Source organism: Molossus molossus, unplaced genomic scaffold (genome assembly GCF_014108415.1).
Source record: "Molossus molossus isolate mMolMol1 unplaced genomic scaffold, mMolMol1.p scaffold_m16_p_7, whole genome shotgun sequence".
Classification (NCBI taxonomy): domain Eukaryota; kingdom Metazoa; phylum Chordata; class Mammalia; order Chiroptera; family Molossidae; genus Molossus; species Molossus molossus.
The window spans coordinates 92580925-92593578 of NW_023425401.1; the positions used below are offsets into that span (position 1 = coordinate 92580925).

The window sequence follows — 12654 nt, forward strand, 5'->3', positions numbered from 1 at the left end:
CCTGCTGAGCAGTAAGAGCTCATTGGCACCTTCAGATGGTGAGAAACTTTCCAGTTGGGTCACGTTCAGTGGTTCCTCTCGGAGGAGTTGAGAGTAGGAGGAAGGAAAGAAAAAGAGGAAGTAAAGAGTATGCTCCAGGGAAAGCTGCAATGGAAAGGAGAGGACATTCAGCCCAAGGGAGAGTTCATATGAGGAAAGGGTTAGTGATTGAGCTGTAGTTTGAGCTGGTTACACACTACACCATAAGTTATGTGGGAATGGCCCTGCTGACTCTTAGAGGACACTCTGTAATTGGTCTGCAATGCCAAAAAGCAGTGCACAATTTTTTTTCTGATGCTAAAATTGTATTTATTTTAAACCAAAAAGGTCTGAACTAATTGTTCCTATCACAACATTTTCAGAGAAAAAGGGAAAACACAGGAGGCAGGAAAGGGGATGGGGTGCCAGCCTGCATCTTCTGACCAGGTCCCTGTAGTTACCTGCAGGACTCCCGAGCACAGGGCCCCATAGGACTCAGCCATCACTTTCTCATTTCATCTGTCATCCAGCGGTCATTTCTTGTATTCTGGAAAGTGAGGTTCCACTTGGTAGGAAGACTAAGAATATCCCAGATACGGTTTTCAGGTCATAAAATAGATTGTGTTTTAGGAACTCTTCTAGGGAGTCTTGGGGCTAGAAGAATTAGAAGTCGGAGACTTGACATGACTCTTATACACCACCAGAGAGCTTATCCCCCAGCCTCCCCTGAAAAGTCCTTCTTTGACTGAGGTCTTTTCTATCCTTTATCCTCCAACCTTGAGGCAAATGTGGGTCCCTAAGATCACAGAGAAGTCACTACCTAACTGAATCCATTCAGGTCTGTCAGCCTATCATTTGCAGAGTAGCCGTGTTGGTGAAGTTTCCTTTCCACCACACAGCCATTTGTCGTCAGGAAAGACTACAGATAGTAGTTGGGAAGAGAGGCAGAAACGCCTGAGGGTAATCAATGCAAATGAGGCTCAAGAATATGAGAGATTGATTTTCCTTGCTGTGCTAGCCCTTCCAGGACCATTCTCCTAAGCCCCAACTTTTGAATAAGATAGTAGTCCAATCTGACTAGACTTACTCTTTTCACTCAAAAACTGCTTGGGCACTTAATTGATATTTATTGAGTTTCATTTGGGTTTAGGGAGTTTCACTAGTTCCTCTTAAGTGGAGATGTCAAATCATTAAAAAGACAGGATTCCTCCTTTGCCTTTGGGGCATTTATAGACTCTTCAACAGGAGAGGTTAACAGATAAGTGAGTAGAAAAACTCACAAATATTTGTAGGAACTCTCTCTCAGAATAGGCTGGTTTTAGTTGAAAACCTTGTTCTGCTTAGCCAGAGAATCCTAGAGAAAGGAGACTGACTGAACCTAAAGAGAAACCAGCAACTGCTCCTACAAGTTCTTCCAAGAGACCCTGAAAACAGTAAGGACCTTCATTCTAGTGAGAATCAGAGATTAAGTAGAATATGTCTGAGAAGGAACCTGCCCCAGAAAACTCATTATCTCATGTAGTCAGTGTTGGCGTGTTTCAAAGCTCCTTTCCATGTTGTCCATCATCCGCCTTGCTAAGATAGTGTGGGACCTGTTGACCATTATGATACTATGAAATGTAGTACTGATCTATCTGTGTTATATTTTATGTCTAATTCATTAAGCTATAGAATATTTTCATTAAGCCAGAGTTTGTCACTTCCTAGATAAAATACATTATTTTTATTATTTGTATCTTTTATTTTCATATATTATATATTCCAAATGTTGTATAATAAATGTATATTGCTTTTATGTTTTTTTTATTTATTTATTTATTTATTTATTTATTTATTTATTTATTATCCTCACCAGAGGACATTTTTCCATTTTTTGTTCAGATAGAGTGGGAGGGAGAGAGAGGAACAGAGAGAGAGAGAGAAACATCGATGTGAAGGGACACATCGAGTGGCTGCCACCCGCACGACCAACCAGGGCCAGGGACAAACTGCAACCGAGGTACGTGCCCTTAGCGGGAACCGAACCCGGGTCTCTCTGGACCGCAGGCCGACGCTCCAACCGCTGAGCCAAACCGGCCAGGGCTGCTTTTATGTTTAAAAGTTACTTTGTAGTCTATAGATTCTTCCCTTCTTCATCACTCTGAGACAAGGTGGGGGGGGAAGAAAGGAAAAAACCCAAAACTCACATACAGATGCAATTGATTGCATAGCATGGAGTGAGAAAATATATATTTTATTAAACCTTTTTTTCTAGTTATTCAATATTTTATCTAGGCTAGAAACCAGACTTTCCTTCAAAATAGAAAAAAATGACACCACCGTAAAACATGAAAACAAGGAACCCAATGTAATCTCAAGGGAGAAATGAAAAGACTTTTCTGATGTAATTTTTTTCCCCTCTAGACTTAAAAGAACAACAGACATGATGTTTGGTGGAAAACAGGTGGTGGTCTGTGGCTATGGAGAGGTAAAGTTTACCCTTTCAATTACTGTATTAGGTGTTTAAATTTTATTTTGCTGAAATAAATTATAATTTATCATTTGTATGGACATAAGAGTACATTCATTTACCACTTTAGATTGGGGGGTGGTTAGCTTTAGAGACTCTGGTTAAAGTACAATGTTTTTTTTTTTTCCCTCTGCATTTTTGCCATTTTTTCTTAAGCTGATTTTCTGACTGTTCCAGTGCACTGTTTGTGATGTTCTTTTAGCTTGAGCTTTGATTATAAATAGTGTGTGGGTGTTTCTGATGCACATGCATGTGCTAAGCAGGGGCTCGGGTTTGTTTAGGAACTCCATTCATTTATTTGTTTTTCTTATTTTTCTCCAGCATGAATCTATTCAGTGAAATTCCTTAGGGCAGAGAGTGGGGTACACTTTACCAGAAGCTTTGAGAGACTGTTTTCTCGTTGACTTTCCTTATTATGTGCTTTCTCCCATTTTCAGGTGGGGAAGGGATGCTGTGCTGCCTTGAAAGCCATGGGCTCCATTGTGTATGTGACTGAGATTGACCCCATCTGTGCTCTTCAAGCCTGGTAAGTTTGAAAAGGGGACTTGCTTTTCCCTCCACACCACCAGCTAACATGTGATCTTGTAGCCGCCACCAAAGAATGGCCTGGTTAATACCACACTTTAACTTAGAGGGGCCCAGATCCTGAGAGGCTGCCATTAACTGTAAGCACCTATTTTTCAGAGATCAAGGAGCTCTGCTCAGAGAGAACAAAGACTATCAGAGAGGCTAAAATTTAGAATTCCTATGGAAATAGCCCCTGCCTTGACCTAGAGAACAAGTAGCTCTTTACCTTCATGTACTCCTTCTCCCTTTGAAAAAATGATCAAAAAAGAATCAAGCTGGTACCAGATCCTTTTTCATATAGTGCACTGAAAAGAGCACTTCTATAATAGTCTTCCCAAAAATGTATAACCCAAATCTAATCAGGATACATCAGACAAATCCAAACTAAGGATAAAATCTGCTAACTCTGAGTGAGGGGTATATGGAGATGTCTGTAGTATTCTTACAATTCTTAAGTTTGAAATGATTCCAAAATTAAAAGTTTAATGTATAATCATATATAATAGTCATATAACTATGTAAAGTATAGAGCTACTGACACATAATAAATGCTCACTAAATGGTAGCTATTATTAAAATTATCTCTTGTGCCTGGTTGGTTTGGTTCAATGGTTAGACCATCATCCGCAGACCAAAGGGTCGTGAGTTCAATTCCCAGCCAACGGGATGTACCTAGGTTAAGGGTTCAATCCCCAGCCCTGGTTGAGCTCTGGTTGGGGTTGAGCAGGAGGTAGCCAATAAATGTGTCTCACATCAGTGTTTCTCTCCCCCTTCCCCCTCTCCATTCTATCTAAAAAATCAACAGAAAAGTATCCTTGGGTAAGGATTAACAAAAAATAAAATAGTAAAAATAAAATAAAATTGTCTTTTGCCATCCTCAACAGGATGGAGAAACCACCATCCCTGAAAATTACTACAAAGCCCCACTCTCTATATCTCGGTAACCCACCCTATCTTTACCATTAACCCTCCAGAGGAAAGTACCCAGGATAGAATGGAGCATGGCATAAAGATTTTTTCATAACCATTCCTACTATTCCTCACATGTCCTAATCATAAACCAACATATTTCCCCAACAGATTGTTGGCTTTCTCTGAGTCAGGGATCCAGCACATGAAGGGAATTAGCACCATTCTAGTATTTTCAGGGTTCACTAGAGAAACCTGAACCTGCTTTAATACTGATTGAGATAGATTCTAATTATCGATATGAACTGATCACTTACTATATATTAGGTACTGTGCTCTGAGCTGAGGATGAATAAGATGAATAAGTGAACAAGAGAAGACAAATACACAGACAAATAACCACTGTGCAGTGTAGTAAGTGCTATGATGGAGGTGCTTTAGGAGCATAAAAGAGAAATATCTAACAAAAGAGCAAGGAGGTAGGATCAAAAGTATCGGTACAGTTGCCTCTTGAAACTTGTGTAAGTGATTTCTCAGTTTGGAAGTAAATTACATAGTCACCATGGAAGGAGAGAGCACAGTGTATTTAAGAAGCTTGAAGTATTTTAATGTTGCTGGCCAATAGGATAAGTTTGGGAGGAGTACAATATCTGAAGTAGGAATCATATGTCAGTATAATCATATATCAGTACTGTATAAGTATTTGGGTCTTTTCCTGAGAGCAGACAATTTCACTGAAGTATTTTAAGCAAGAAGGTGACATGATCCAAATTGCATTTATGGAAATCCACCCTGCAAAATGAATTAGAGAGGCATAAACCTAGAGACAATGAGATTGGGCCAGGAGCTACTGTAGTAATATAGGCAAAAAATAAAACCTGAACATAAGGCCAGCATGTATGGAGAGGAAGGGACAGATTCAAGAGATTTACAGCAATTTAGGAAAAAGGATCAATCAGATTTAGTGACAACTTCAATTAGGAAGAGGCAGTAGGCTCAGACATTCTAGTTTAGTTGGCTTATACAGTTGGGTGAATTATTATTTTCTAATAATCGATATAGAAAATACAGAAGAAGAGCCCAGCTGGTGTGACTCAGTGGTTGAGCGTTAACCCATGCACCAAGAGGTCGCCAGTTCAGGTCCCGGTCAGGGCATATGCCCAGGTTGTGGTCCACATCCCCAGTGGGGGACATGCAGGAGGCAGCCAGTTAATGTTCTCTCTCATCAATGTTTCTATCTCTTTCTCTCCCTCTCCCTTCCTCTCTCTCTAAAATCAATTTTTAAAAATTGAAAAAAGAAAATATAGAAGCAGAAATAGGTAGGATTGGGTGCATGGAGAAGATAATGAGTTGTGTTTTTTTTTTCAAACACAGAAGTTTGAGATCCTTGTGGGGCATCCTGGAATGGCTGTCCAGTGGATAATTTGATCCATGGCTTTGAAGTTTTGGAGAGATCTAAACTAAAGATACAGATGTGTAAATCAGCCACCTGTGAGGGGTCATTTATAGCTGAGGAAAGGGTATGGAGTAGTGCTGAGAGAATAAAGAAAAGAGTACCCTACAGAGTACCAGCATTTAAAGATCGACTGAGATCAAGAAGGAGCAATCAGAAAAGTAGGAAAACCAGGATAAAACAGTGTGGACTCCAAGGAGTGTAGAGATTTAAGAAGGCAAATAATGTTTAATGTACCAGAGGAAATCAAGTAATATAAGAGTCTAAAACATTTATTTTGGCATTCAGGACATCATTGATCTTGGAGAGAGCAGTTCAGTGGCGAGTAGGTTCAGTGATAAAATGGCACTTTCTAGAAACTTAATTTGGTAATCCTATGCTTAACATTGCCTTCCTATTATCAGGAAGAATTTGGTTCTAGTGATATGAAAGAACCTTATATTTCTGTCTTGTATGAACTAAGGAAATGGTTTGAATTCTTCACTGTTAAGAGTAGTCCAGCTATATCAAGAAGTGACGTGTAGATACCAAAGCAACTTGGTAATAGCTTTTGAGGTTCTGTGGCAAAAAGCTCCCCAGTTGTCTTTTAGGTTAATTGATCATGCTTTATTTCTACAGTATGGATGGATTTCGACTGGTGAAATTGAATGAGGTCATCCGACAAGTGGATATTGTTATTACCTGTACAGGTATGATTATAACATATAAAATGGGGTAGCACTTGGGAATGCTTTTATGGAACAAATGAAAAATGACATAAAATGGTCTGAATAAAACCAAACTCTAAAAACCAGAGATAGCAGTTTAAAAACCAGTCATATTCCTCCTACCTCTTTAGAGCTTTACCAAAAGTATACCTTTAGGTAATTTCTAGAGGAAGGTTTCTCTCCATCTCGTGTTCTATATCTCCATCTATTTTCAGCCACCTAGGAGAGGGCTAGAGATGAATTTTGTTTGGGAAGCCAGATCTTACATTTGTACATTTGATTTTTTTTTTTTTTAATTTACCTCCCAATGTGATACATATTCTCTGTAGTCTCTGTAATTAAAGTAAGGCTGAGCATAGTTAGAGAAAGTAGGAAAGGTAGTTGTGTTGATTCTCAAAGAGGTAGATTTTGAGTTTTGGAGAGGAATATACAGAAATGTCTAGTTTTCTTGGACAGATTTTATCTTTATGGTAGAACCATAAACTGCTGGAACATTGGTTTTCCTTTATAATTGTATTTTAGGGGAAGAAAATCAAAATACTTAAGAATGAAAATATATATGTGGGCTCAGGAAAAGCTGGGGGCATAGAATAAGGACCACAAGAAACTGTTCTTGCTTTACATCAATCCATCAATCTACTTTTAAAATAGATTTATTGAAATTCACATACCATAGATTTCACCCACTTAAGTGTACAGTTGAGGTTGTTTTTTTTTTAGCAATTTTATAGGTTCATACAACCATCACTATAATCTAATTTTTTTAATCCACACCTAAGGATATTTTTGTATTTATCTTCAGATAGAGTGGGAAGGAGGGAGAGAGAAAGAGAGAAACATTGATGTGAGAGGGACACATCGACTGGCTGCCTCCCGCACGACCCCAACCAGGTCCAGGGTCCAATTGCAGCTGAGGTACGTGTCCCTGACTGGAATCGAACCCACGACTCTTTGGTCTGACGCTCTAATCGCTGGGCCAGACTGGCCAGGGCCACAATCTAATTTTTTATTTAGATATAATGCACATATCAAAAAAATTTAGGCTGTATACTATTTAGTGATTTTTTTTTTTAATATGTTTTTACTGCCCTGGCCAGTTTGGCTCAGCTGTTGGAGCATCGGCCTGCGGACCAGAGAGTTCTGGGTTCAGTTCCTGCTAGGGGAAAGTATCAAAAAATAAATAAATAAATAAAATAAATATGTTTTTACTACTTTTAGAGAGAGAGGAAGGAAAAGGGAGAGAGAGAGAGAAATATCAGTGAGAGAAACAATCAGTCAGCTGCCTCCTGCACACCCCCTACTTAGGATCAAGCCTGCAACCTTGGAATGTGCCCTGACTGGGAATCAAACCGGCCACCTCTTGGTGCATGGGACAATGCTCAACCAACTGAGCCACACTGGCCAGGGCTAGTGATTTTGTTTTTTTAGTAAAATAAAATCCATTTTCTTTTAATCCTCACCCAAGGATATTTTTCTGTTTATCTTCAGATAGAGTAGGAGGGGGAGAGAGAGAGACATCGATGTGAGAGAGATACTTCAACTGATTGCCTCCTGCATGACCCTGACCAGGGCCAGGGACTGAATCGCAACTGAGGTACGTGCCCTTGACCTGAGTCAAGCCTGAAACTCTCTAATCCTAGGACTAATGTTATAACTGCTGAGCCAAACCAGTCAGGGCAAAAAAATCCATTTTCTAATTCCAGAACATTTTTATCACCCCCAAAAGAAACCCATACTATTAGCAGTCATTCCTCATGCTGCCCTCCACCTTTCCTCAGCCCTAGGTAACCATTAATCTCTCTGTCTCCATAGATTTACCTATTCTAGACATTTCATATAAATGGAATTCATACAGTATGTGGTCTCTTGTGACTGGCTTTTTTTTTACTCAGCATAATGTCAGTGTTCATCCATCTTGTGGCATATATCAGTATTTCATTTCTTTTCATTGCTGAATAATATTCCATTTTAAGGATATTCCACATTTTATTTATCCATTTATCAGTTGATGGACACTTGAGTTGTTTTTACTTTTAGGCTATTAAGAATAATGCTGCTGCCCTGGCCAGTTTGACTCAGTGATTAGAGGGTTGTCCCACAGACCAAAGAGTTGCGAGTTCGATTCCAGTCAAGGGCACATACCTTGGTTGCAGTTCGATCCCCGGCCCTGGTTGGGGTCATGCAGGAGGCAACCAATCTGTGTGTCCCACTCTTATCAGAAAATCAGTGGAAAAACATCCTCAGGTGAGGATTAAAAAAATAAAAGAATAATGTACAGTTGGTTGAGCGAGCATCACCCTGTGCACCATGAGGTCACAAGTTTGATTCCGTCAGGGCACATGCCTGAGTTGTGGGCTCGATCCCCAGCAGGGGACGTGTGGGAGGCAGCTGATCAGTGTTTCTCTCTCTCCCTTCCTCTCTCTTTAAAATCAATAAAACCATATTTTAAAAAAGAAGAAGAATGCTGCTGTTGCTATGGAAAACAGTATGGAAGTTCCTCAAAATATTAAAAATGGAACTGTTGCCCTGGCCGGTTTGGCTCAGCGTTTAGAGCGTTGGCCTGCAGTCCAGGAAGACTGGATTTGGTTCCTGCTGGGGGCACGTGCCTCGGTTGCAGTTTGTTCCCGGCCCTGGTTGGGTCATGCGGGAGGCAGCCAATTGATGTGTTCCTTTTGCGTTGATGTTTCTCTCTCTCTCTCTCTTCCTCTTTCTCCCTCCCACTCTATCCGAACAAAAAATGGAAAAATGTCCTCAGGCGAGGATTAAAAAAATGGAACTGTTTTATGACCCAGCAATTCCTACTGCAGCTTTTTTTTTTCATTTTCATGAAATTTGTTTTCTTTTTTTTAATCTCACCCAAGGACATTTTTCCATTTTTTTTTCCAGATAGAGTGGGGGGGGGGGAGAGAGAGAGAAACATCGACGTGAAAGGGACTCATTGAGTGGTTGCCACCCGCATGACCCAACCAGGGCTGGGGACAAACTGCAACCGAGGTACATGCCCTTAGCAGGTACTGAACCCTGGTCTCTCTGGACTGCAGGCTGATGCTAACCGCTGAGCCAAACTGGCCAGGGCTTCATGAAATTTATTTTTCCATCCCTTTGCTATTAGGCTATGTGTGTCTTTTGAGCTAAAGTGAGTCTCTTGTAGACAGCATATATTATGGGTCTTGTTTTCTTACCCATTCAGCTACCATATGCCTTTTGATTGGAACATTTAATCAGTTTATATTTAAAGAGATTATTGATAAGTACATAGTTATTCCCATTTTATTATTCATACTTATGTTCCTTTTATTCCTTTTTTTATTTATTGATTTTTAGAGAGGGGAAAGGAGAGAGAAAGAGGGACATCGATTTTTGTTGTTCCACTTATTTATGCATTCATTGGTTGATTCTCATGTGTACTCTGACCAGAGACTGAACCCACAACCTTGGTGTATTAGGACAGTGCTTTAACCATTTGAGCTACCCAGCCAGGACAACCCAGAAATTACACTTCTGAGCATATATCTATAGAAACCTAAACACTAATTTGAAAGAATATATGCACCCCTATATTCATTGCAATGTTATTTACAATAGCCAAGATATGTAAGCAACCCAAGTACCCCTTAATAGATGAGTGGATAGCCCTGGCCAGTTTGACTCAGCGGTTAGAGCGTTGGCCCTTGGACCAAAGAGTCACGGGTTCAATTCCAGTCAAGGGCACATACCTCGGTTGCGGTTTGTCCTCGGCCCTGGTCGGGTTGTGCGGGAGACAACCAGTTGATGTAGCTCTATCACATCAGTGTTTCTCTCTGTCTCTGTCTCTCCTTCCCACTCTATCTGATAATAAGTAGAAACATATCTTCAGGTGAGGAATAAAAAAAAAAGCCCTGGCCGGTTTGGCTCAGCGGTTAGAGCGTCGGCCTGCGGTCCAGAGACCCGGGTTCGGTTCCTGCTAAGGGCATGTACCTGGATTGCAATTTGTCCCCGGCCCTGGTTGGATCGTGCGGGTGGCAGCCACTCGATGTGTCCCTTTCACGTCGATGTTTCTCTCTCTCTCTCTCTTCCTCTGCTCTATCTGAACAAAAAATAAAAAAATGTCCTCAGGTAAAGATATAAAAAAAAAAAAAAGATGAGTGAATAAAAAAAGTTGTGGTACATATATGCAATGGAATATTACTCAACCATTAAAAAGTATGAAATCTTATCATTTGCAACAGGACAGACTTAGAGGGTATTATGCTAAGTGAAATAAATCAGACAGAGAAAGACAAATATCATACGTCCATTTATCTGTGGAATCTAAAAACAAAATAAATGAACAAACAAAATACAAACAGACTTACAGAGAACAAACTGATGGTGACTGGGGGAGGGGGTTGGGAGGCTGGGTGGAAAAGGTGAAGTGATTAGGAAGTACAAATTGATAGTTACAAAATAGTCACAGGGATGTAAAGTACAGCATAAGGAATATAGTCAATATTGTAATAACTATGTATGATGCCAGATAGGTACTTGAAATATTGAAGGGATCATTTTGTAAAGTATATGATTATCTAACCACTATGCTGCACACCTGAAACTAAAACAAAATAAAACTGAATATAAATTGTAATCGAAAAATAAAATTAAAAAGAGAATAATGCTGCTGTGAACATTGTGTATAAGTTTTTGCGTGAACATGTTTTTAGTTCTCTTGGGTATATACTTTCACATGGAATTGCTGGATCATATGATAACTCTACTTTTAACATTTTAAGGAAGTGCCAAACTTTTCTAAAGTGACTGCACTGTTTTACAGTCTCACCAGTAATGCATGATAATTGCAGTTTCTTCACATCCTCACCAAATTTGTTATTATCCATCTTTTTTATGATAGCTATCCTAGTGGGTGTGAAGTAGTGGTTTTGATTTGTATTTTCATGATGATGTTGAGCATCTTTTCATGTGCCTATTGGCACATCTTCTTTTGTTTATTTTCTTTTGAGGAATGTCTATTCAGATCCTTTGCTCATTTTTAAACTGGGTTATTTGTCATTTTATTATTGAGTTGTCTAAGAGTTCTTGATAAATTTTGGATACAAGTTTCTTATCTGTTATATGATTTGCAAATATTTGTCGTGTTCTGTGGGTTGTCATTTCACTTTCTTGGTGGTATCATTTGTAGCACAAATGTTCTAATTTCAGTGTAATTCAGTTTATTTTTCCTTTGGTTGCTTGTGCTTTAGATGTTACATCTAAGAAACCATTGCCTAACCCAAGGTCAGAAAGATTTATTTCCATGTTCTTCTGAGAGTTTTATAGTTTTAGCTCTTATATTTAGGTCTCTGATCTATTTCAAGTTAAGTTTTAAATATGGTGTGAGGTAGGGGTCCAGCTTCATTCCTTTTATGTGGCTCTCTCTTCTGTTTTTAAGGTAACAAGAATGTGGTAACCAGAGAGCACTTAGACCGCATGAAGAATAGCTGCATTGTTTGTAACATGGGACATTCCAACACGGAGATTGATGTGGTAAGATCAAGCGAGTCATCATTGGGAGCTTTTTCTTTTCTCCTTGCCAAGAAACAAACTGGAAGAAGAAAGAGCAGGGTCACCAGCGATTCTAAACATGAGTGCCTGACAGAGCTATCCACAGTCTGTTCACTTACTAGCCTATGATCTGTGCTTGTGGATAATAGAAAGCTTCTTTGTCTCAACTTAATCATTTCAAAAGATTGTTTTCTTTCACTCAACCTTGATACCTACTTATACTGTAAGCTATTTTATCTTTATGTTTAGGATTGAGAGCTGGGTAAATTCAGAACTACAAAAAGGATAAAATAAATGTGAGTCAGGCCCGGCTGGTATGGCTCAGTCATCCCATGCACCAAGAGGTCACAGATTCTATTCCTGGTCAGGGCACATGCCCAGGTTTCGGGCTCAATCCCCAGATGGGGACCTGCAGAAGCCAGCCAATCAATATTTCTATCTCTCCCTATCCCTCTAAAAATCAATAAAAACCATATTTAAAAAATTGAAAAAAGAAAAAGAAATAAATGTAAATACATTTTCATAAAATGGTAGTCAGTATTTGGGGAATGTTTAATTTTACCATAAAAGTGAGATAAGTAGATTGGTTTAAGGCTGGAATGCGAACATTGCTTAAGTTTGACTGTGTCTGTCAAATACTATGGTTTCTTTTTTCTCTCTCCCTCTTTCATTGGGCTAAGTCTCCCCTTAACTATTTTCCAAACTATAGTAATTGGATTCACAGGTGCCACAATCTACTCAGTAGCATGTGTTCCTCATGTTCCTCAAACCTGGAAAATATATCACTTTGGTTCTCTAATTTGATCATATTCACCCTAAAATTTTCCAGTCCAACATAACACTTGGTCCAACTAACTTGCCCAAGTAATAGTTAATAGAAGTGTTATTTATTTCTTTTCAGACTTACCAAAGTATTTCTGTGTGACTTTCACTCTGGTTTTAAATTTTTATGGCATTTTTCTGGCACAACTGTA

At 39.3% G+C, this 12654-nt stretch overlaps 1 protein-coding gene across 5 annotated transcripts in view; it reads left to right on the top strand.

Annotated features, from left to right (window-relative positions):
* AHCYL2 (adenosylhomocysteinase like 2) overlaps positions 1–12654 on the top strand; it is a 184555-nt gene that overhangs the window by 158238 nt on the left and 13663 nt on the right. For all 5 annotated transcript variants that reach the window (XM_036246783.1, XM_036246784.1, XM_036246786.1 and 2 more), the window contains exons 9-12: positions 2422–2485; positions 2965–3053; positions 6075–6145; positions 11568–11662. In XM_036246783.1, the coding sequence (XP_036102676.1) occupies positions 2422–2485; positions 2965–3053; positions 6075–6145; positions 11568–11662 (319 nt within the window). The remainder of the gene's footprint in view (positions 1–2421; positions 2486–2964; positions 3054–6074; positions 6146–11567; positions 11663–12654) is intronic.